Source organism: Phoca vitulina, unplaced genomic scaffold (genome assembly GCF_004348235.1).
Source record: "Phoca vitulina isolate PV1807 unplaced genomic scaffold, GSC_HSeal_1.0 scaffold20, whole genome shotgun sequence".
Taxonomy (NCBI): domain Eukaryota; kingdom Metazoa; phylum Chordata; class Mammalia; order Carnivora; family Phocidae; genus Phoca; species Phoca vitulina.
In genome coordinates, this window is record NW_022589723.1 from 25,141,334 (window position 1) to 25,168,532 (window position 27,199).

Here is a 27,199-nt window from a genome sequence, read left to right on the forward strand (position 1 = left end):
AATGTAATATGCCCAGATTTTCAATTCTCACCTTCTAGAAGATTTGGGGTTATAATCACCACAATACCTTCCTCTGATAATATAATTTTAACCTGAAAATCTAGCTTGCCTGAACCACCAGGTGAAGAAGTTCCTTCATGCCAAGAACACTCATTTTAATAAACAAAGAAAAAATATACAGTCATATTCATAGGCAAGTTTATACACATACTTAAGTACCTTTTTTAGTTAACAGAATTTAGATCCCTTGGAACTTTGCTACTTATTTTAATTGTTATTATAAAGCCATGTTCATAGTTTGATATCATTTATACATCCATAATTTTGTACTATTTTATTTTACCCCCGTACTAGGATAGTCCAGACTCCAGTAATTAAGAATGTGGACTGATTCTCTGGCTTGTTTTCCCTTAACTCATGGCTAAGAAAATGGCTTATCTATTTAAGATAACAATGTATATGAGGAGGAATCCTTCTGCTGACCCTGGCAGCAACTAGGCAGGTAAGTAAAAAATACACTCAGAGTTACTGATACATAAAATATTTTGCCATATAAAAATGGATGAAACTAATTTATATATTTTCAAAAGTTTAGTTTCTGTTCCAATGTGATAAGCAACTAACTTACTATTCAATTAATATGTTATGTTCTTATTTTTCCACTAACAGGTCAGTTTATGGTGCCTTAATTTAGATTTGTTCATTAAGTCGGTATTTAAGATAATAAGAATCTATTTTACCACTTACCTTAGGCCAATTTAAGTTCAGTGAAATAAATGCATATTTACCATTTGATGAAATTCTTATAGTTGAATTAGACATCTCCCAATACACACACAAAAAAGAGCTATTTTGACACCTGAGACTAATAGAACACTGTATGTTAACTATATGGGAATTAAAATTAAAACTTTAAAAAAAGAACTATTTCAAACTACAGTTCTGATTTTATCATGACATTTCTTAAAACCAACTTAATAACCCCCAAACTCAAACTGCTATCTCTCACACAGAGACATTAACACAGACACACAAGCGTGGACACCGATGACACCACTCCCAAATAAAAAACTATTTAACTTATTAGCCTTTTAAAGGACAAGCCCTGTGATTAAATCATTACAATCAATTTTCAGATGAACTTTCCCTAAACATCTACCATACCTGGTCTCCTCATCCCACACGCCTCACCATTACCAAAAAGAAAAGAAGAAAGAACAAAAGAAAGAATAATGGGGGCAGAGGGAATAATTTGTTTACCAAAATACATAAATGTCCCCAAAACCCTTCATATCAGTATATCGCTTAGCCAATAAAAAAAAGTTTTTAACTATTCAAAAATTTTATTTGAAAAAAATAATTTTTCTCTTGGCATAGTTGGGTAGGCATTGACCAACAGGTCCTCATTATCCTGCATACAAAGCTACACTGGATTTCCCAGCTCCCTTCCAAGTTAGGTGTGATATATAACCAAGTTCAAGTTGAAGGAACATGAGCAGTAGGGAAGTGCACGAGACAGGATCCTCCATGCTCTTTTCCCCTTCCAAATGGCTGGTGGGAGACAACCTGGGAACAGCATGAAATAAAGTACCCTGGATTCCTGAATTACTTATTGAAGAAAAGCTGCCTGATGAGGAATACTCACCTTAAACTGTTAGATAGTGAGAAATGAGCTTTTAGTGCATTTTGCCACTGAATTTGGGGGCTTTTTGGTACTGCAGTTAGCACTGCCTTAATAGATGGTGAATATGTTCGTCAAAGAGAGAAAAACTCATTTTGTATCTGCTCTCCAATGGCATTTGGCAAATTTTTCCAATCACAGACAGTGCCAAAATAATCTTAGACTAGCATATCAGAAATTCTTTAGCAGTATTAGTATTTATTATCATTTTCTGAATGTTTTCATTTATAATTAGTTTTCACTCATCCCCAGATAGAACTTTTGCCAAAAAATGAGACATACAGTTAAGCTGAAGACTCATGGACACGATAATTCCACTTTTAGCTAAAGACAGAAACTCATAAACTCTCTAACACCCAGGTAAAATACTTCACATGCTTAGAGAAATGTTATCACTGTTCGAACAGTTTAAGAAGATTTACTCAATGCAAGATTTTCAGTTTTAAAAAGTAAAAAGAGCTGTGAAGCTTGTTAGCAATGTGGTTATAAGTCCACCACATAACAAATATGTCAAAATAACATTTTTGCTTCAATACATAATTTAGTTCAATTATAATACTTCAATATATAAATCAGTTGATATCTTGATATTCTTCAAATTTGAGAAAAACAAGTATCATAATCTGACCATGACAGGAATTAGGATACACCTCCATTCAAAACATACTAAGAGGGGCACCCGGGTGGCTCAGTTGGTTGGACATCTGACTTCGGCTCAGGTCGTGATCTTGGGGTCCTGGAATCGAGCTCTGAGTCCAGCTCCCTGCTCAGCAGAGTCTGCTATTCCCTCTCCTCCTGTCCCTCCCCCCGCTCATGCTCATTCTCTCTAATAAATAAATAAAATCTTTAAAAAAAAAAACATACTAAGAAATATATTTTGAATCTGTTTCTACACAGGCACAAAAGAGCTACTACAAAGTATTTCTGGAAGTGAGAATTTTATACTTCCAAACACTTGAACCAGTAAACATGCACAGCATTTAAATGAGTATCTTACTGAATTCAGGAACAAAACAAAAATACCCCTGTCTTAAACAACTGTAACATCATTCTCTGTAGTATGATGATAACGGAAGCCAAAGAAGAATATACGTGTCTGATTTATACATATTCAGCAGTCCTTATTATATAGTAATCCAATAAAATATAAATACTTTCCAGTTATTAGTAATACTAGACACACTGACACTGTTGTCATCAATATATTGGCATTGATACTGAGCATTTGAACATTAAGATTAGGGTACTCAAACACATACTGCTCAATGGGTATCTCACCTACATTGTATAATATATAAAGCTAATATAGTTATAGACAAATAAACATATACAAGTATACACACACATATATTTGTTGACATTGTATATGTAGCAGATATTAGAATGGATTTCTAGAAGTCAAACAAATACTAGTATAATAGCACACCACCTATAGGCTAACAGCAGCGGTTGAAAGGAAGCTAGCAGAAATTTAAGAACAGAACCACCACCTTGAAGGCCATCATTCCCCAGGGGGATAAAGCGGCCTAAAATAAGATTGCTCTGCCCCATCGCACCTCCAATAAGTTGCATTTGGCTGGAACCAAGAGAATACTGACATTTCAGAAAACCACCTCCTCTGGTCCATCATCAGAGGTCAAGAGACTCCTGCTGTATTGCTCAACTTCATCAGGAGAACTCCAGCAAGAATCAAGGGGGGAACCCAAGAACTCTTCCTATTGCTGGGAAAACATTCCCCCGCCCCTCACATCACTAAACACTCATAACCATTTACCACTTTCTGCCTTAGGACCATCAAGACTATTCTCATTGTGACTTAGCTTTTTGTAGTCATGCAACTACTCTAACTCATTACAGGCATTTGCTGCCTCCAGGTCACTTCTTCCCTTTATTTCCTTATTTTTAGCTCCTATCTCTCTGACATCACCCCAATATAATTCTTAGTGATTCCAACAATAATATCGATGATTCTTCCAGTACACTTACACCACCTTTTCTCCAATGATCTTCTCCTACATCAAGTTCTCACTTAATAGTCATTCTTTTGAACCTGCCATTACTAACAACTGAAACCCATTAATAATCTCAACTTGCACATCCTACTTTCTTTCCACCAATTATCTTTTCTGAAAATTCCCTCCAACAATCCTGCAACACCAAGACCTTTCAATCTACCGATGTTACCACCTTGTTCACTATCTATCATTGGATATTCTCTTCCTTCTGTTTATTCAGCTTAAATCCAGTAGTCAATTATTATCATAATTACTTCACTGTATTGCTTAAAACTTCCTTGCCCCCCAATCCCACCTCTCACCCAAATCCTCTTTAAAATGAACCTTCCACCTGCACCCCTGCAACTGAATGGGCCCAGAGAAAACCAGTAACTATGACTATTGTCACTCAAAAATAATCACCTGTAACCTCTAGCATTCCTTTATGCTACCTGGCAATGGCACTGTATGTGCAGAGTCCGCTCTCGATCCAATCTGCCCAGTTAACTACAGGCACTCCTTGCTTTGCCACAATAGAGGCAGCAGTACAAGTGACCATGCCAGCTGAAACTGTGCAAAGTGATCTTAATATCAATGGGGAAAATTACAATTGTTCCCAACCTTTAAAAATGTTAAATACAGAAAATACTAATACCCTCTTATTAAATATACTAAAACTCTAATTATTACTTATAAATGTATAGGGGAATGAAAAATAATAAAACTATTATTTACTACACCATGCTTTAAAATTTTAGAAAAATTAGAATATCTAAAAAGAAAAATGTAGTGTTTTATCTCTTTATAAATTATATTTTATATATCATAAACTAGAGACATTCTTTTTGACAGTTTAATATTTAAGATAAAAAAGACATTTCCAAACCAACAAAACAGTATTTATATATGCTTCAAATTCTGTTAGCACAAAACTGTCCCAACAGAAAAAAAAAGGAATCAAGTATAAAATTTTTCCTATATACTTTCAAAACTTCTAAAAGACCCTATTTACCCTGATCAACACATTAACGATGAAAATGGACAATGACATTTTCCCTCTAAAATTACCGACAATATAATCCCCATTTCTAGAAAAAGCCTTTGTTCAACTAATGAATAAGCCCTCATTGTGATGCTAAATCATAGGATGCACTGTAGTTCCCCTGAAAAGGCCAAACAGCATATTCTTTCACAAAGAATGAATCATTGGTGTAGAATATTCAGCCTATTTAAAACAGAGATTGGCTTTAAATCTATTGCCTTTCTTCCAGTTCTTTTGCATGCCAACCTCTTGCTTTTGTTTTGCTGTAGGAAGGGGCAAGTATAAATAATACATATATTGTGATACCACCTCAAGCAGGAAATAGTTCTAGTTAACTCTCAATCATCCAGTCCAGGAAGAAGGAAATATTTACCATTCATATTCTCTGTCCAACGTAGAACTGGTGCATAAAACCCCCACTTCTCACTACATACGAACTAGTATAGACCTCGCATCCCCTTGCATCCTCACTATTCCCAGTAAGGCTTCCCCCACCTCTCTGTGACTGGCAGGTTAGAAATCTGACTGCAAAATCCAAGGCCTTGGCTATGAGATGTCAAAATTTGGTGTAATCTCTCCAATAACATGCTATGAATCACCAAATCCAATGAAATAATCTAATTTTTATTATCTTAACCGAATTTAAATAGACTGACTTCACAGACAATGAACAAAAAGTTGTTAATATCTAGAGGGTAGGTGGGTAGGGTCCTTGCCCACAAAAATGCTGTTTATTCCCCCAAAGTTGTCAAAAATCAACAAGGATTCACTGAAGAAGAGTAAAAGGAAAAGGTGGGTTTTTTGCTTTTTTTTGTTTTTCTTTTGTTTTTTTAGGACAGAGGATGAGTTTGGAGGAATAAAAGAATGGCTAAGGCAAACCCCAAATGTCCTTCCCTCTTCGAACTCCAGGAGATAGGAGTCCCTTTCTCCCGAACACCCTGTCCCCATTCCCCACATCCAGTCTCTGTTTGGGGAGGGTGTGGAGAGCATGGGAAGAGAAGCATAGTATGACTGTCCCTGGGAAGGAGAGGAAGCTGAAGGTGGTCCCCCTTTCCACCTGTACTCACAACACTGATCTCCCAGGAAAGAGAGATGGGAAGCTGGGTCAGGCATGTCCTTTCCCACCTCTGGTTTTTAAGAAGAAAGGGTTAGTATTGGGGGGCCAAGTAGATCATGGGCATCAGGTCAACAGGAGCAATGTTGCTCCATTATTCCGATCAATTATAAACAGAATCACTAGACTCTAAGATGCATTAGGATAAGAACCTCTGTGTCCACAGTATTTGAAAGTGTCTTACACAAATTATGCACTCAAATGATATTAATAAATTAATCATGTCAACTACACTCAAATTTTAAAATAATTAATCAATCATTAAACCTGTAAAACTTATAGCTGAAACCTGTAATGAAAACTTATACTGATTTAATATGACCATTATTTCCATTTATTCAATCTGGGACTATACCCCTATACACAGAAAATGGGTGAGTCCAGGGCAAAGAAGATGCCAGTTTCCTTTCCTTTCTGAAATTCCTGAGCTGTGGCAGCTAAAAACAAATATTACTGCAGCCAGAGTTACAGCTACCTTTCTCCTGTCTTCAGAGATTCTTATTCTTATTTCTAACAGCCAAAAGTCTACCCTATGTTCAAGGTTCAAGTCAAATGCCATCTCCCCTAAGAAGTCTTCCTAAGTATCCCTAAGGCTTCTTCAGTTTGTACTACCCTCAGTGCTTTGATGACATTTCAGTTAAGCATTTATCACATTCTGACTAGATTACTGACTGAAGATTCCCCTGATGGATTTCTTTAAGTCTTAATCCTTCCTGTACATACACAAATCAACAAACACTTGTTGAATTTAATTTTTCAGTCAGCAGCTGGTTTCCATTCCTCTTCAAAGGTCATCCATTAATCAAAGACCTATAAACTGCTGACTACAATATCCTCCTATTAGCCTTCATTCCACCTGCAATAAGTAGGAACTGTCTGCAACTTAAAAACTGTTTCTACATGAAAGTGTATTCTAAATCTCTAACTACTTTACAGATTCACTATAACACAGACCTTGTTCAAAATTAGGGCATGTATGCACATAAATTCCTAATTGTATATCAATGTTATTCTTAATTGCATTAATTTATTTACAAAACAAGTAATGAGAGGAAAAAAACTTATTAGTTACCAAACATCAGCAACACAAGAATAAACAGACACAGAGTACAGACCCTCAAAGAGCTTACAGTCTAGCGGGGTATTAGACATATAAACAAGTATCCATTTAAATACTAATTCCCTAAGTGTTAAGTGTTGCTTCAATCATCCACAGTTAATAAAGTTAAATATTGGTTGATTTTAATGTACTCAACCAGTCAACAGCTGTTTTCCTTCCATGCCTCTTCCCAGAGGTCAATCATATGGACCACTGACCTGTAAACTGCTGGATTCAAAACACAACGAGGACTCACCAATATATAAACGGCAGTAAAGAGAGGTACAGCCAAAAGTGAGGAGCCAGAAAGGCTTCTAGACTATTTCTGAACTGCGTTTTGAACGATGAGTATTGGTTTGGGGGAGACAGAATCTATACACAACTCGCATAAGATGAATGTTCCTTCTGCTCTCTTGCTTCCATAAGGCTCATCTTAAATTTCCAAAACGTCCCCTCTCTAGAGCTCAGGTATTAGACCAAGACAGTAAAAGTCCTTAGTATTTGTTACATCCTTTTTTTTTTTTTTCAAAATGTATCATATGTAAAATGATCTTTAATCAATCAATAATTGATGAGTTTATCAAAAGCTTTAGAGTTGTTTTATTTTTAATAACCCAAAACAGAAACAACCCAAATGTCCATCAACAGGCAAATGCATAAAGATGTTATCCACACAATGAAATACTACATCAATAAAAAGGAATGCACTATTAATATACACAAACAATATGGATGAATCTCAAAAATATTATGCTAAAGAAGCCAGATTTTTTTAAGACTACATAATACATAAGTGCATTTACATAAAATTCTACAAAATGCAAACAAGCCTGCAGTTCAGTACTTGAGGAAAGAAGGGTTGAGAAGAAGAGAAGGATTACACTGAGTAGGAGGAAGCCTTTTGGGGGCAATGGATACATACACTATATTGATTATGGTAACAGTTCTGCAGATGTGTCAAAAAATTACCAAATAGTATACTTTACATGAGCAGTTTTGAAGATAATGTATACCACAGCAATGTCTATAGTAAAAAAGGGGAAACAATCTAAATGTCCATTTAGTTGATGGGTTGGTAAATAATATATTCACCAATGAAACAAGAGAATATTATGCAACTATTTAAAAGAAAAATGTTAATGGTGGTAGACACACTTCTACTTCATCAACGGCCAAAAATATTTTATATAGTCGTTTGATAATCAGCAAAATCAAAAATATCTCCAGCTCTAGAGGAAAAGTAGTTAGATATCATCCAATTTTCGAAGAGATAAGGGATATTCAAAATCTGGTCTAACACCCTCATATTATACATAGAAAATAAGACCTACTTACTTGCATTAAAAAAGTTAAGACCTTCCCATAAGGTCACGAAGCTATTCTAGTGCATCATCCCGATTTCCCTTCTAACTCTTTTCTCATATATACAGCATGCCTCAGTTCTCTGACACGTTACCTCTTGTGCTTTTTTTCCTACCATGTCTGCCACTAATTTGTTATGTTCTTGAGCAAATGAATTAAACCCTGAAGCCCTTTTAACTAGTTGATCTACAAGGTCACCTTTAAATCCATAATTATAAGACTCCCTAAGCTGCTGAAACCAGTTATATCCACATCAATGAATTCCTAGTGTAATGTCTGAATATAAATACATAAGATAGCAAGACTGCTTATGTAGATTATCTGTCTGATCTCCAAATCAACCATGAACAAAGGACTAAGTGGTATTCTTAACTTGTTGTAACTGTTCACGCTTCTATGTCCTAGGAGAAAGTACTTTTTACCACCTAAGTACAGAACTGAACAAGTATGAATTTTAAGCTGATAAATACATGTGGTTATCACCATCACATAAGAGTATCAATAAGCACCTAGAGAAGTTACTGAACATTTTCTTTTCTTTTTTTTTTTTTTTTAAAGATTTTATTTGTTTATTTGACAGAGAGAGAGACAGTGAGAGGGGGAACACAAGCAGGGGGAGTGTGAGAGGGAGAAGCAGGCCTCCTACTGAGCAGGGAGCCCGATGTGGGGCTCGATCCCAGGATCCTGGGATCATGACCTGAGCCGAAGGCAGACGCTTAACGACTGAGCCACCCAGGCACCCAGAAGTTACTGAACATTTTCACTGCAAACTGTCTCTGTGTTCTGGTACTGCCTCAGAAGCCATATTCCCTAAGATTCTCTAGAACAGCAATATCATTTTCCATGGTGGCTTCATACACTTATGCCTACAGTTGCAAAAACAATTATTAAAAGAAGGGTAGCCAAATTCTCATCAGAACGCCTACCCTACGTTGGTATACTTCACCTGTCATTTGCTTCTGCTGAGAATAAACATACAGGGATACTAAATTCACTCAAGCATATACACAGTGATCTAAACAATCACATAGTAGTTTAGTTGTGAAAGTAAATTATTGGCACTTAAGCAAATTATATGAAAATAATAATATACATTAAAGGAATGTCCTTCCCCTATTAATTAGTTGCAAAGTAGAACATCCACTGCTAAATCAGTGAGGAGAGAATTTGGCTTAAAACAACAATAGATGCAAATGTGCCATTTTAGAAAGGCTTATAGATTTCAGAAGAGCCCCAGAAATCCTTGGAGCAATGTTAGAATTTACAGCTTTCTACCATAAGTGAAGCAGACGAGCACATGCTTAAGAACACAAGATCCATTATCAAGTGACATAAGTTTTCTAAACCTTAATTTTCCTCATCTATAAAGCTGGGGACAAGGGGATACGATATGTGTGCCTATTACACTTTATAGTGTTATTATAAAGATTAAATGAAGTAATGTAAGCAAAAAACTTTATATAGTGACAGGACACATTAAACAGTAATAACTTTTCTTACTACTACCATAGTAGTACTTACTAGTACCATAACCTTAGGTATTCTACACGGAAAGGTTAAAGAGCCAATTAAAAGTAAGTTATCTAAGACACATGAAAAAGTTCTCAACATTGCTCAGCATCAGGGAAATCCAAATCAAAACCTCAATGAGATACCATCTCACACCAGTCAGAATGGCTAAAATTAACAAGTCAGGAAACAAGAGATGTTGGCAAGGATGCAGAGAAAGGGGAACCCTCCTACACTGTTGGTAGGAATGCAAGCTGGTGCAGCCACTCTGGAAAACAGTATGGAGGTTCCTCAAAAAGTTGAAAACAGAGCTACCGTACGACCCAGCAATTGCACTACTGGGTATTTACTCCAAAGACACAAATGTAGTGATCCGAAGGGGTATGTGCACCCCAGTATTTATAGCAGCAATGTCCACAATAGCCAAACTATGGAAAGAGCCAAGATGTCCATCAACAGATGAATGGATAAAGAAGATGTGGTATATATATACAATGGAATATTATGCAGCCATCAAAAAACAAATAAACAAAAAGTGAAATCTTGCCATTTGCAACGACGTGGATGGAAATGGAGGGTATTATGCTAAGCGAAATAAGTCAATCAGAGAAAGACATGTATCATATGATCTCACTGATATGAGGAATTCTTAATCTCAGGAAACAAACTGAGGGTTGTTGGAGTGGTGGAGGGGTGGGAGGGATGGGGTGGCTGGGTGACGGACATTGGGAAGGGTATGTGCTATGGTGAGCGCTGTGAATTGTGTAAGACTGATGAATCACATACCTGTACCTCTGAAACAAATAATACATTATATGCTTAAAAAAAAAAAAAAAAAAAGAGGATAGTAGGAAGGGAAGAATGAAGGGGGGGAAATCGGAGGGGGAGACAAACCATGAGAGACTATGGACTCTGAGAAACAAACTGAGGGTTCTAGAGGGGAGGGGTGTGGGGGGATGGGTTAGCCAGGTGATAGGTATTAAAGAGGGCACATATTGAATGGAGTACTGGGTGTTATACGCAAACAATGAATCATGGAACACTACATCAAAAACTAATGATGTAATGTATGGTGATTAAGATAACATAATAAAATTTAAAAAAAAAGTAAGTTATCTATCCATCCTCTAGAAGAGGGAGGGGTAAGCAAACTACAGCCTGCTGAACAACTCAGTTGTTCGGTTTGCCGTTCAAGCAAAGGAAAGTTTTTACATTTTCAAATGGATGGGAAAAAATTACAAACAAAATCACTCTAAACATTACTATTTTTAAGCTATAATTAAATAATAATAACAAAAAGAAAAGGCCTCCTTAGCATGAACATTCATTTTTTTTAATGAACATACATTTTAATTGGACAAGTAAAAAATAAGAGCTGAAATCAATGGTAAAGTTAAATGCCAAAAGGAATAGAAAACTCAGTCACATCCAGTGTCATTGATCCTCCAAGCTAAGTCCTCATCTTTGAGGGAAAAGAAAGGCTGACATAAAGGAAGATATTTGGAAGTTACTCTAAGATGGAAAGTGGAAAAATGCAATTATAGGACAGGAAGAAATAAAAATGCAAAAAAGGAGCAGAATATGTTTAACTTACTTACAAGTAGATAGGAGAAGGAAGGAAATGAGAGAGATGTAATAATAGAAATCATAAAAGGCAGAACGAACACAGTATAGGGTGCTTATGGGAAGTATAAATCAGCAAAGGATAAAGTCTGATTATAATACAAATAAAAACAGGAGTTCAAAATCTGTCCATACTCTCCTCCTCTCCCTCCTTTCCCATAAGGCCTTGTTTGATTTTGAGAAAACATTATAAGGAAAATGTTTCAAGATTTTATTAAGTGTCTATAAAGAGTCTGCTCCAGAGATTAAATAATATTTGCAATGTTAAAGGAGCAAAAGAAACAGAAACCACATTTGGAGAACTTACACACTCTGACAGGAAAGGTAAACCTGCAAGAAGATTAAATTACTAAAAAAATTACAAAGTAACATACAAATCAAGTAGATAGTAATTCTGTTGACAGAAAGAAAGGAAGGCAAAGGAATTCATATTCCAGCTTATTAAGAAGGACTATAGCATGAGCTTGAGAAAAATCTAAACACCAGGAGGGGAAACTGGAAAAGGAATCAAACAGGGATGAATAAAAATAAAGGCAAGGAGCATTAAAAGTATGTATATATAGATATAGGCAAGTAGCATTAACGAATTTATGAGTTAGCAAGTAGCTAAAATCATAAATGCATCCTATCGAGAATAATTATACTATTTTCTATAGCAATCCAGCATCAGAGATAACAAGCAGTTGGATAGACTGAAGAAGTATGGAAACTGTCAGAGCTGATGGAGCAAAAACCCAAGATGGTTAGGCTTTCCAGTACATTATTAGGAGTGAGAATGAAATTACTGACAATAAATTTCTGGCTGTAGAACAGAAAATGAAGCCAGAAGGAAGGAGCCAAGTTAGGAAAATAGGCAAAAAATGAGAGACTAGTCTAATTATAGTCAAAAATAAAATATGAGTATTCAAGAGGCATTATAAATTAGAGGAATGTATTTCTGTGGTATTTCAGTAAAGCATTCTTGTGACTGGATGACTGTGAATATATGGACAATGGTAAAATTAAACGGTGAAGTCTAAGTACATTTTCTACCCCTAAAACACAGAAAAAGAACTCTCCCAACAAATTACCATCATATAAAAACCAGGATAGAGGACAAAATCCATCATGATAAACCTGGAGTCTTACCAAGCTGAAGTAAAATCATTATTTCAAGATTCCAAAAAGAAATACTCGAAGGATTTAGAATTACAAAAATATCTAAAATATTTCTTAAATACTACATAATAGTACACAAATACCCACCCTGAAATTTACATTAGAAGGAAAGCCACACACACAAAGGCATTATAGCATTAAATGACTGGCTGATATCAGAATATATAATTTCCATTTCAATCAGAGTTGGTTGACTCATAGTTCAAATAGAACTGGTTGTATCATATCAACAAAGTAGGACTGGCATGGACTGACAAGGAAATTACCTCTTTATATAGGTCTACTATTTGTTAAATTGAGACTTTGGCTGTGAAACTATTTTCTAGCCTGTTTAATAGCTTAGGAAAGAAAACAACTCAGGCTTCGTATGTCTCCACATACTTTTAACTATTTATATGCCTTTAATTTAAGTACTTACTAATATCATCTTCATGATAAATGACAGAATGAAAGGGCAGAGTTCGGTCTTTAATATATCTCTCTGCTGGCTCAACATAAAACGTGCCACCACGAGTCTGGATGAATCCTTCAAATCTTCCATCAATAACAGACCCATGGCTAAAACTTCCTTCTTCACCTATTAATGAAAGCAACAAACACTTGAAAAATTAATTTGCATGGAAATGTTAAATTCATTCTCCTTTAAAAAGCCACTCTAATATATTTTAAAAACCTGAATACAAATTTATTGGGGAAATTAATTTTCACATAAAATATATCAAGAGGAATTTGAGACGTGAACAGCAACTAGTACTTAGTTAAAATCTATACAATTACTAGATAACAACAGTGAGAAATAGAACATCTGTCTCACTGACAATCATATTCCCAGCATCTAAGCACAGTACCTGGCAAGAATTCAATAGTCATTCAATAAATGTTAAATTAACTTAAGCTCAGAAAGAGGCAAGCAGATCCACTGATAAAATATGCACTTCCAAAATAAAGATATTAAAGTATCTTTTGAGGAGTGCCTGGGTGGCTCAGTCAGTTAAGCGTCTGACTCTTGATCTCAGCTCAGGTCCTGATCTCAGGGTCACGAGTTCAAGCCCCGCATTTAAAAAAAAAAGAGAGAAGAAAGAAAAGAAAGAAAAGAAAAGAAAGTATCTTCTGAGGTTTTGCTCTAATTACCATAAGTAAAAAAGTTCTTTTCCCACTGATATAATCTGCATGAAACTTTTGGCTTCCTTTTTTTATAAATACATTTTTTAAATAAGAAAGTACCAATTATTTCAGAAGTAGTTTGAACAAAAGCATACCAACAATCCTTCTTAAGATATTGGATTTGTAATACTGTCCCATCAATTATACTTCCCTAGTGAAAGAAAATACAGGGAAAAAAGGGTATTTTGAGATATTTGCAAAGAAAAGCTGAGCGCCAACCATCAAATGACATGAAGTGGAAAGTAGGAGGATGGTACGTTAAAAGTTAAATTTACCTGTTAAAATTTTCTCATTAAAATAAGTATCAGGCTTTCCACAATTTCTAAATTATAGATTAACATTAATTAATTGACTGAATTAACTAAGGACTGATGCTAAGAACCCAAGACACTGGTATTTTAAATGACATGATTTCTATCTGCAAACTCATTTAGTCTTGTACTTTTCTTGACCATCGCCTAGCAAAGAAGGGCAGACACTACAAAGTTATCTGCCCAAAAAGATAAATGATCAAAGGAATAACGGTTCAAGGGACGCCTGGGTGGCTCAGTCGTTGGGTGTCTGCCTTCGGCTCAGGTCATGATCCCAGGGTCCTGGGATCGAGCCCCCATCGGGCTCCCTGCTCCGCGGGAAGCCTGCTTCTCCCTCTCCCACTCCCCCTGCTTGTGTTCCCTCTCTCGCTGTGTCTCTCTCTGTCAAATAAATAAATAAAAATCTTAAAAAAAAAAAAAAAGGAATAATGGTTCAATATTAAAAGCCTAGACTGACGGAAAAACACTTTCCTTTGTTTACAAAACTACAAGAGTACATAAGACTTTTTATTTATTAATGCCTCATTTATCTGGCATAATAAAAAATTAGAAACATTTTTAAACAATTTTCCATAATGTTATGATTTTGAGTGGAAATCTCTCTAATATGTAGAAATGAAATTTAACTTTCAGTTAACTTTGTCTTAATAACTGAGAATCATCTTCAGTATTTATTAACATACAGTTATAACAATATTTTGACCCTCTCTAGTACCTCCAGAAGATTTTGACTGTTCTTTCCACACTACTAAACTGTCAAATGTAACTTTCTCTTGGGTTAAGTGTGCTCCCCATCCCCCCAGTACCTTCTTAATCAGTTGTAGTAAGGGAAATTTGTTAGAATTGTGAACACAGCAAATAGATTCTGAGGCAGGAAGGCCCTGAAAGGATTTTTTTATGAATGACTTTGTCACATTATTTTTGGCTGTTAAGATGATCTTTATAGTTTCCCTTTAAGTTTCTTCTCTCTAGGGCGCCTGGGTGGCTCAGTTGGTTAAGCGACTGCCTTAGGCTCAGGTCATGATCCTGGAGTCCCTGGATCGAGTCCCCACATCGGGCTCCCTGCTCGGCAGGGAGTCTGCTTCTCCCTCTGACCCTCCCCCCCTCATGTGCTCTCTCTCTCTCTCTCTCTCTCAAATAAATAAATAAAATCTTTAAAAAAAAAAAAAGTTTCTTCTCTCTTCTTATAAAACACAGGTAATGTTTTGCTTGAAAGATCAGAAAATTAGTCATTAAAAACTTTTTAAAAAGGAGCAGAGTGGCGCAACGGAAGCGTGCTGGGCCCATAAAAACTTTTTAAAAAATTAACAGTTTGTAGGTATTGAGAGAATCAAAACTACGTATCTTTCAAAAGCCAGGCACTGTATAATCCAATATTAAATATACATATAGAGATAGGTCCAAGGGTTACTTTATTCTTCAAAGACTGTTATCCTTCGTGATATATTTAAATCTCCTCGGGATTTATCCCACCTCTCTGAAATATATGCCTATAGCTCAAAATACATGCATTTCTTTGTGTAGAAAAAAACTAAAGAAAGGAATTCTTCTAAGATTCAACTTACCATAAATATGTCCAGTGTAAATATGAGAGGTATCATAATCAAGTACTTCATTTGATGTTTCTACTTTAAATTCATCACTGAAAAGGGATGTATCCCTCTTCATTCGTAGGTTGAAATGTCTGCAAAACAGGGTGGAAAAGGGAAAAAATGAAATTAAAAGGATCCCAATTTTAAACTTTTTTTTATTAAAAAGTCTGCAAAATATAAACTGTTTCACACCATTTGTCTACTTGGAAATACACTTTACAAGATTTTTCTTATAAAAATTTCGCTCCAAAATTCAACCTAGTAGCTGTGATACAAATCTAAATTATATGTAATTAAACAGTAACTGTCTAAGATACATTAAAAATTAAATGCCGATAGGCTGATTCCTATATGGGGTAAAACAAGTTAATTCCAACAGCAACTAAGTTGCTTGGACATAAAAACAAGCTTCTTGACCCAATTACTATTATTCACCACTACCTGTCTTCCCTCTTTAGTAATTCTGCAGCTTTGCCATTTTCCCCTACTTTTCACAACTTAAACAATACATTTAAAAAGTGGCATCTATATTAATGACTCTCCTTCAGAAAAGCAAGTATGCATGCTCTTTTACGTATACATACACACACATCCCCTTTCAACTCCTGTATGTTTTCCCTACGGCTTCTAATTCTTCTAATTATCATTAGACCATCCTCAATTTGAGAAGCCAAAGACCGGGCACCTGGGTGGCTCAGTCATTAAGCGTCTGCCTTCGGCTCAGGTCATGATCCCAGGGTCCCTGCTCGACGGGAAGCCTGTTTCTCCCACTCCTACTCCCCCTACTTGTGTTCGCTCTCTCATTGTCTCTCTCTCTCTGTCAAAATAAATAAACATATTTTTAAAAAAAAGAGAGAGAGAAGCCAAAAGACCATGATATTAGCTGAAATCATACTCATTCTCAACGGTCCTCTATAAAGGAAAGAGAAAGACCAAAATATTGAGGTGAAATTAAATAAAGAATCTAGGGTTTGAATCAAACTATGAATCAAATCTTATGCCTAAAATCTACTAGCCCAGGATTCCGTTCTGTTAAATAAAGACAATACGTTCCGTCTTGTAAAACCCTTGTAAGAATGACAGCTTATAACGCATGTAAAGTCATTAACACAGCACCTGGCACAGAGGAGCTGCAAAATAAATGGCAACTAATTAGCTATCATTACTAAACTCTTAAAAGTAGATCAAGTCTCTTTTATAATTGTCATAAAAGTCTGCACACAGCACAATTTCTCCTCAATGAATCTGAACCTAAGTGTTCAAATAGCAACCCCCAAATGTTAGTAAGATGTAGAGTAACTGAACTGTCACACATTGCTGGTAGAGTATCAAATGGTGCAATCACTTTGGAAAACTGACAGTTTTTTTAAAGTTAAACATATAAAAACCCTATGACCCACAATTCTACCCCAAGAGAAATGAAAATATAAAACGTAAGTCCACAAAAACAAATTGGACACAAATGTCCATTGCAATTTCATTCAAAATATACAAAAACTGGAAATCAGTTTTTCAGTCAGTATCAACAAGTAGAGATAAAAAGACTGTGGCTTATTCATACAATGGCAAACTACTCAGCAATAAAAAATGTCAAACTACTAAAAATATGTACTTTTGTGAAGACACAAAAGAATATATATAGTATAATTCCATAGATATGTAATTCTAGAATAGGCAATAACCTATCTACAGTGACAGAAAGCAGATCGGTGGTTGCCTGGGGTGAAGAGAGACTAAGAGCAAAGGCGGATGAAGGAACTTTTTTGCTATGAGGGACATATTCTATATCCTGATTTGAATGGCAGTTACACAAATATATACATTTGTCAAAACCTAACTCATACTACACACTTGAAATGAGTACAGTTGACCTTTCAACAACAGATCTGAAGGGCATGGGTCCACTTACCCACGGATTTTTTTCCCCATAAATACAGTGCAGTACTGTTTTCTTAGTAACATTTTTTCTCTAGCTTACTTTAAGAATACAGTACATAATACATACAAAGTATGTGTTCATCAACTGTTTATATAATCAATAAGGCCTCCCGTCAACAGCAGTCGTTGAGTTTTGGAGGAGTCAGAAGTTGTACGTGGATTTCTGACTGCATCGAGGGGTTGGCGCCCCTAACTCCCACACTGTTCAAGGGCCAACTGTATATTATTTTATGTAAATTATACTTTGTGCTCACTTCAGCAGCACATATACTAAAAAATATATATAAATTATACTTCAGTAAAGTTTATCTTAAAGGAAAAAAAACTCTTTTTTTTTTTTTTTTTTTTTATTTGACAGAGAGAGAGACAGCTAGAGAGGGAACACAAGCAGGCGGAGTGGGAGAGGGAGAAGCAGGCTCCTGGCCGAGCAGGGAGCCCGATGTGGGGCTCGATCCCAGGACCCTGGGATCATGACCTGAGCCAAAGGCAGACGCTTAACGACTGAGCCACCCAGGCGCCCCAAAAAAACTCATTTTTCAAGTAAATAAGGGTCAACAGGGTATACTCATTAGCTTCAGAAAGTTGTGTCCCTTTTTCAAATTTTTCTATTTTCTATTTTCCTTTTAACTTCATGTCAATCTTGGCACTCTTTTGAGGCTGTATTCATTTTCTACTTGCCTAAAACTCTCACCAAAAAACTCCTAAAGCGTCCCAGGTGCTGTGACAAGGACTCTAGACTAGGAAAAGGATCCTTAGGGCCTGAAGTTTTCCATCTCCTGGCAGCAGTAATCAAAAAGTCAAACATATCTTCTAAACGGGAATTCCGCAAAGTTAAAAATAGACTACCCTGAACAAACAGGAATCCTGCCTGAATTCTTACTGCCCATCCCGTCTTTTCATAAAATTTCTTTTGCTAACTAACAGACAGGAAATTCTTGATCATATATGCAGGTATAAATAAATACATTATTTTTTAAAGGATCACAATATTTTGAAAAATCATTAACTTATCATTATATATACTTTTAACTACCTGTACAAATACTATCTGAAAAAGAGCATCTTCACTAAACAGACTAAAACACTAAATGTCCAAGGGCTTAGTATATTTATCATCCAAGATTTATTATTCAGCAAAACTGTTATACCCTATAACCATTATAAGCAAGAGTATACTCTATATGCAAAAAAGGGGAGTATAAGCTTCAGAAAGACATTTAAACTCAGTAATCTATCCTACACTCCCTACCCCCACAAAAATAGTTTTACATCACTTAAAATGTTTAAGCACACAGGAACCCTAGAGGGAAGTTATAACAGAAAGAATTTAAAAACACTTGAAGTAGGTCCCTTCCAACCCTGATACTGACAGCATAAGAAAATCATCTCACATGTACAAAACGTTATTCTCCATACTGATTTAAATTGGACTAAACTATATATAAAATCAGTTCTCAATTATCCATGCACAATCAAGTAGCAGTATAGATAATAAAACAAAAAATCAAACTTAGATCATACCCCCCAAATGCACTGCTTTTATTAACATTAATTTGCATCTAAAACATGTATCAACAGAAGAGGGAATGGAACGATAGTGAGCCTGAAAGGCAGGTAAATGATAGAAAGAAGCCAGATTGAATTCAAGTCTGTCACAATCTATGAATCATATGTTATTTTGCCATAATAAAAAGAAATAAGTAAATTTTAAAAATGATTGTATTCAAAAGAGCTGGAGTATAAAAAAAATTGTGTGGCCAGAGATATCCTTCTTAGTGATAAAAGCTCCAAGAGAACCAATTGAGATAGTGACATTGTAATGATAATGAGATTAAAACATTCTTCCCAAATGTATATAGGTTTATGATTTTCACATCATTTTTACCTATGTTACTACATATTATCCTCAGAGTAACGCTGCAAAGGAGGTATGATGAATATTTTTATCAAAGGGTATGACTCAAGGTCACAAGACTAGAATTAGGACTAGAACTCCAGTATTTGGTTGCTGCATCTTGCTCTGTCTACCATAACACAAATGCATCTCAAGCATGTGATTTAAAAAGTCAAGCTAATACACGCTGAGTGCTGTAGTAGTCTTAATATAATATTATCAGTCTCCGCAAACAAGTCATCTTTTAAAATCTGAACAAATGCAAATAAAGAGATAAAAATATAACCTTATTTAATTTTCAGTAAAAATTTTATAATACCACCATAAGAAATTTTCTTTATTAATGGTTAAGCCACTTTCAAGAAAAAGGCTAACCTCTGTCTCCTTTTACAATGTTTCTTTCAGTAAGTTTAATTTTATTATTATTATTATTATTATTATTACTATATACCACACTGTCATCAAAGATAAACTTTAGATTTTCTTTGGCATGGAAGATGCTCTGTTAAAGAACATTACTTGCACTTGGAATGCTTTTCTACTCTTAGATTTAACCACTATATTGATTCTACTGATCAACAGTATTTTGTCTCTCATCTTGATTATAGTATTTCTACTGCAATTCTTTCTTGTTTTCCTCAGTGGCACTACAGTAAAGCTGTAAAGAATGGAGTGAAATTATAGGAGGGCAAAATCAGTTAACAAATGACAGTAATTTGAAAAAACATACCAAACAGATTCCAATTCTCTAGCTTCACTGCTTTGAAGATCTAGTTGTACCATATGGTAATAACAGCTGGTTTTCCTTTCTAGGCTTTAGAAAAGCACTCTACGTCTAAACCAAACAAACAGTAAAGGTACCTGCACCACCTTTGGTGCAGAACAACAAAATAAATTTTGTTTAGAATATGACTCTATAAAAATTTCTGGAACGTCATGTACCCTCTACATCTTTATATAAAGAAGTACCTTTCCTGTATATTACAACAGTTAGAACAGTAAGAATACAGAGTAAAAAGAAGTTGCCTTTGTCCATACAGTTGCTATTTTGGCTAATGAGAGTATGGCTCTGATTCTCAGAAGAAAACGATAAAGGGTACATCCCTTGAACTGAAGTCATATTAGAACAAAAGCCTCAACTAATGAAGTACCTTGGTAACACAGGGAAGAACCCTGAGAGCAAAAGCCTTGCTTAAAAGTACATCAGTGTAATCCAGCAGTCCCAAAGACCAAGACTGTCATCAAAAACAGAGGTCTATCATGTCTAAATGGAACAGGTCTATGGCAGACCTGGCTCAATGACTCCTAGAAATAAAACTGTACTACTTAACAGGACATCCCTGATGTCTCTAGATGTTATCTCTTAACACTCACTTTATTCTTTTATTTTTTTAAAGATTTATTTATTTATTTGACAGAGAGAGACACAACGAGAGAGCGAACACAAGCAGGGAGAGTGGGAGAGGGAGAAGCAGGCTATCCGCCGAGCAGGGAGCCCGATGTGGGGCTCGATCCTAGGACCCTGGGATCGTGACCTGAGCCAAAGGCAGATGCTTAACAACTGAGCCACCCAGGTGCCCCAACATTCACTTTATTCTTAATAAAGATCCTTGAGTCTCCATCCAAATTATTTTTTAAGACAAGCTGCCAACATTTAATACCATACTACTATGAGTCATATATCTAGTTTACTTCCACTAGCACAATTTTTGAAACAGAAAAATCCTTTTTTCAAATGATCTTTTAAAAGCCAATATATATATTTTTTTAAAGGATAAAATGAACGGGTTGGTAGAAGGGGAAAGGGCACAGTCCGCCCACGGGCACCCCACTGGGCAGTACCTGAGGCAACCACCCCAGAAATTCTAGGGCTATACAGTTTGAAAGACCGAGTTCCAGGCTTAACTATTGTCCCCAAGGTAAATTACTTTAAACAAGCAAAAAAATGTATGTGAGAATCCTCAGTGAAGATAAAAATGAAACTAAAACCTGAGCTAAAATGAGTAACTTTATCCTGTGTAAGAAGACAAACAGATCATTAGTTTAAGTCTTTCCCATAAAAGGAGAGCCAAGGGGAAGAATCTGCCATAATGGCATCATTACAGAACATAAGATTACATGTATTTTACGTTACTTGAGAATAAATAGATTTATCTATTGGACAGGGGAAAAAAAGGTTTCTGTAAACACCTTCTGACTTTATGCAACTATGTTAACTAAACAACTAGCAAGCAAAACTACTGAATATAGACATACCTCATTGTTTTTTATTATCTCTACACTCAACATGAGGCCTGAACTTACAACCCCGAGATCAAGACTCTCCATACTCCATACTCCAACTGACTAAGCCAGCCAGGAGCCCGCAGGCATACCTCATTTGATTATGCTTCACTTTATTATGCTTTGCAAATAGGGTGGTTTTTTATTTTACAAATTGAAGGTCTGTAGCAGCCCTGCATCCAACAAGTCTACTGGTGCTATTTTTCTAACAGCTTTTGCTCACTTCCTATCTCAGTGTCACATTTTGGCAATTCTTACAGTTCTAACTTTTTCATTATTATTATATTTGTTATGGTGATCTGTGATCAGTGATTACAACTTGCTAAATGCTCAGATGATGCATTTAGCATTTTTTTTTAAGATTTTATTTATTTATTTGACACAGAGAGAGAGATAGCGAGAGCAGGAACACAAGCAGGGGGAGTGAGAGAGGGAGAAGCAGGCCCCTTGCCAAGCAGGGAGCCCGGTGTGGGACTCAATCCCAGGACCCTGGGATCATGACCCGAGCCGAAGGCAGATGCCCAACGACTGAGCCACCCAGGCGCCCTGCATTTAGCATTTTTTAACAAAATATTTTTTAATTAAGGTATATACATTTTTTTTTTCATACAATTCTATTGCACATTGAACAGACTATGGTATAGTATAAACATAACTTTTTTATGCACTTGGAAACCAAAAAGTTCATCTGACTTGCTTTATTGCAATATTTGCTTTACTGCAGTGGTCTGGAACCAAACCTGCAATATCTCCAAGGTATACCTCTATAAAACACTAAAACAATGACAGGATTTAAGAGTTACTCAATATTTAATATAAATCAAACATACAAAATCGTAAAAATCACCTAAATTTATTAATTTCACAGATCAGATAAGGCTGATTTGACCTAGATCACACAAATAAAATCAGAGCTTGAATCTGAACCAAACTCTCAAACATTAATTCAAAAAGATATATGCACCCCATGTTTACTTAAGTATTTACAATAGCCAAGATATGGAAACAACCCAAGTGTCCACTGATGGATGAATAGGTAAAGATGATGTGGTATATCTATGCGATGGAATACTACTTGGCCATAAAAAGAAGGAAATCTTGCCATCTGTAACAACATGGATGAAACTTGATGGTATTTTGCTAAGTGAAATAAGTAAGAGAAAGACAAATACCATATGATTTCACTTACACATGGAATCTAAAAAATAAAACAAAACAAAAACAAACTCATAGATACAGAGAATAGACTGGTGGTTACCAGAAGAGAAGGGAGTTGGGAGGTGGGTAAAAGGGATCAACTGTATGGTGATGGACAATAACTAGATTAAGGGTGGTGATTACTTCTAGTATATACAAATACCGAATCATAATGTTGTACACCTAAAACTTATATAATGTTATACACCAATTTTACCTCAAAATCAATCAATAAATAACAAATTAAAAAACAGGGGAGGAGAGCAGAAGATAAGGTAAGAGAACAGAATCTAGCATAGAGAAGGGATTCCAAAACCTTTGCTGAATTAATGAAGACTTGTCTGGGCAGCTAGCAGGTTATTCTTCATGTGGCAAACACTCTAAAACATCTCTATGACCATATCCCTTCAAACTACAATATTCCCTATTTCCTTTTTGGGGCAAAGTGAAGAAGGGAATTTGCCCCTCTGCATTCAATCTCAGTATTTCAGATCTCTCTCTCTCTCTTTTTTTAAGATTTATTTATTTATTTGAGAGAGCGTGCGCACACAAGTAGGAGGGGCAGAGGGAAAGGGAAAGAGAATCCCAAGTGGACTCCTCACTTAGCACAGAGCCCAATGCAGGGCTTGCTCTCACAACCCCAAGATCACAACCTGAGCCAAAACCAAGAGTTGGAGGCTTAACCAACTGTCCCACCCAGGCGCCCCTCAGATCTCTCTTTTTTTAAAGATAAAACCTATCATTATCTCTTCCCTATGCTCCTCAATTATTCCACTCCTATCCACATTTTCGTTCCCCTTTTAACTATCCAGATCCAGAGAGGCCTGAGGATCCAAACCCCTCCTCCAAGCTCTACTCCCAGGCTCCACCCATCCAACTGTGGCTATTCAAGTATATCACGTTTTCTTCCCCATGGGTGAGTACTATACTCAGTTCTTATCCTAAGTCTCCCTCCCACTTAAGATAAAGTTTCTGATGAAGAAGAGGTACTGCTGCTCTGCTACAGCAAAACATTTGACAGCTTTTTGATTTGCCTCGCTGATTATCCCAACTTCCAGAAGAAAAAGAACACAATGATAAGAATTTCTACTCTACACTTAATACTAATAACTATGATCAACTGGATGATTAAATGACAAGAACTTAGGAAGAAGATACCACCATCGGGGCGCCTCGGTGGTTCAGTGAGGAGAGCCTCTGACTCTTGATTTCGGCTCAGGTCATGATCTCAGGATTGTGGGACTGGGCTCCACGCTCAGCAGGGAGTCTGCTTGACATTGTCTATCTCCATCTCCTTCTGCCCCTCCCCGCTGAACTTGTGCATGCTCTAATAAATAAATAAATCTTAAAAAAAAAAGATACCACCTTCATCTTATCACTTTATAGTTACTAAAAAGAAAAAACAGCATATGATAGCAAAGGTTTCAATACAGCAGATTCTTAAATGTTCACAGAAAGCACAGGTAAAATTTCCTATTTGGGGACTTGAAACACATAGAAGTGAAGCTGAATGACCATATCTCAAAAACATCATCCAATATTACATTGGACAAAGTGATCTCTAAAGTCTCTCAAGATTTAGAATGTGAAAGGCTCACTCAGTTTGACAAGTGGGAATAAGCTATTTGTAAAACTGAAATGTTAGAAGACTTTGGGAGTCACGTACACGGTCCAAACAGTTTTACTATGGACCAAAAACAAAAACAAAAAAACAATGAATACTGCTCATAACACAACTGTTTGTCCCATACCACCATTTCTAAGATTCTTGATATGCTAGACTTTGTGTTCATACATAGTTTGCTGCTTCAGCATTATTCTCCCAGAAATGACAGTTTTGGAACTTAACTAATACAAAGTGATTATAATTTAAGATTTCAGAAATGCATACAAATTAACAATTAAATTAATTAATGTGTTTGTGCATCAAACTTTTTTTTTTTTTTAAGATTTTATTTCTTTATTTGACAGAGACACAGTGAGAGAGGGAACACAAGCAGGGAGAGTGGGAGAGGGAGAAGCAGGCTTCCCGCCAAGCAGGAAGCCCGATGTGGGGCTCGATCCCAGGACCCTGGGACCATGACCTGAGCCGAAGGCAGACGCTTAACGACTGAGCCACCCAGGCACCCCTGTGCTTCAAACATTTAAGTAAAAATTAGCCATGCTATACTAAAAAGATAACTAGTGTCCTTGTAATCAATCACCACAGAATTAGTAGAGATGGTTAGTCAAAGATATTGGCCGATAGGCGCTTGTAACCAAAATGCCTAAAAACATATTGGCTATTTTCATGAATCATTAGAAATTCACACCAAAAAAAAGTTATCTTGTTACCCTATTTATATGTGACTATGAAGTATCCAAATCTGGACTACCCTGTGCAATTAGATCCAGCAAGATCATCAAAACTAGAGAAACTCAAAGGGTAAATAACATAGATTAGAAATATTGCTAATGTTCAGCATAACAAAAGCAAGAAGCAGCAACTCACTGTTCCCCTCCTTGAAACATTGTTTCCCTTGGCTTCTAGGATACCACACTCTCAGGTTTTCTGCTTTTCTTACCACTCATCAGGCTTTGCTTCCCCCCCACCAACCTTAAATTGTTGGCATTTAGCAGAGTTCTCTCCTAGGCCCTCCTCATGAATTTCACAGAACATGTCCAAAACTGAACTTACGATTTCTCCTCAAATTTATAGCTGTTCCAATATTCCTTATCTAAATAAGTGGACCCAGTAGCCACTCAGTTGCTCAAACCAGAAAACAGTCCTCTTATAACTCCTCCTTTTATACCTAACTACGTATCAACCAAGTCCAATAAATTCTACCTTTAAAATATCTTAAATCAGGGCGCCTGGGTGGCTCAGTTGGTTAAGTGACTGCCTTCGGCTCAGGTCATGATCCTGGAGTCCCGGGATCAAGCCCCACTTCGGGCTCCCTGCTCAGCAGGGAGTCTGCTTCTCCCTCTGACCCTCCTCCCTCTCATGCTGTCTCTCATTCTCTCTTTCAAATAAATAAATAAAATCTTAAAAAATAAATAAATAAATAAAATATCTTAAATCTACTCACTCTCCTTCATCACCTCTAATACCAACTTAATCCAGGCTACCATCTCCCATGAGGACTAGTGCAACAGCCTCAATGCATTTAGTTTAACTCCCTTCCAAACTGTTCTTCATTTGCAGCCAGACTGAACTTTTTAAAACTTATACAGTCACTTATCATTAAAAACCTTCCAAGGCAGGGGCGCCTGAGTGGCTCAGTTGGTTAAGTGTCTGCCTTCGGCTCCCAGGGTCCTGGGATCGTGCCCCACATCGAGCCCCGCATCAAGCCCCTCACCAGGCTCCCTGCTCAGTGGGAAGCCTGCTTCTCCCTCTCCCACCCCCCTGCTTGTGTTCCCTCTCTCGCTGTGTCTCTGTCAAATAAATAAATAAAATCTTTAAAAAAAAAAACCTTCCAAGGCTAAGTAAAAAATCATTACCATGACTTATATAAACTCTCAAAGATCTGGCTCTTACTTACATCTACAGCCTCATTTGGAACCATACTCCCTCACATTTTAAGATCCCTCATATACCGAAATCCCTTCAATTCCATAAACATGCCACTTCTCATCTTCGTATCTTTGCACATGCTGCTTCCTCTGTCTAGAACACATTTCACTCCCTTCTTTGGCTAACCACCTCCTCTTCTGTCATCCTTCCAGGATCAGTTTAAATGCCATCTCCTAAGAGTGGCCTTCCCTAACCTCCAGACAAGATGGCATCCCCAATGCTCCCATAGCAATCTTCTGAACATTCCTTTCTTAATATTTATCACAGCTGTTATTCCTAATCCAACACCTGCCTTTCTCATGAATCCATGAACTCCTCACCAGCAAGGACCTGTCTGTTCAGTTAGTCTATTACTAGTGACTACTAAAGTGCCTGGAATACATTAGGTGCTTAAAATATGAAAGCGGACTTAGTAAATTACAGCATATTAAAACTACAGAAACATCTCTTGTAGCTCAAATAAATTTAAACAAAAAGAAATGCACAATGTACTTTTCATTCAATCCAGAGATCAAAATTCCATTGAAATGAATCTGTGGTTTAGGGTTAAAAAAAAAAAAAAATACTGCTACATTACACAACTATATGTCCCGTGACAACATATCTAAGATTCTAACGCTAGACTTTCAGTTTATATTTGATTTGTTGATTCAGCATTATTCTTCCCATACAGACTGTTTTAGAA

The 27,199-nt window shown here is 36.3% G+C and overlaps 1 protein-coding gene across 4 annotated transcripts in view; it reads right to left on the bottom strand.

The window, feature by feature from the left end:
• Positions 1-27,199, bottom strand: part of ADAM10 (ADAM metallopeptidase domain 10) — a 136,037-nt gene that overhangs the window by 63,774 nt on the left and 45,064 nt on the right. For all 4 annotated transcript variants that reach the window (XM_032418012.1, XM_032418015.1, XM_032418013.1 and 1 more), the window contains exons 3-4: positions 15,623-15,741; positions 13,001-13,159 (exon numbers count right to left, since the gene is read on the bottom strand). In XM_032418012.1, coding sequence (XP_032273903.1) covers positions 13,001-13,159; positions 15,623-15,741 — 278 coding nt within the window. The remainder of the gene's footprint in view (positions 1-13,000; positions 13,160-15,622; positions 15,742-27,199) is intronic.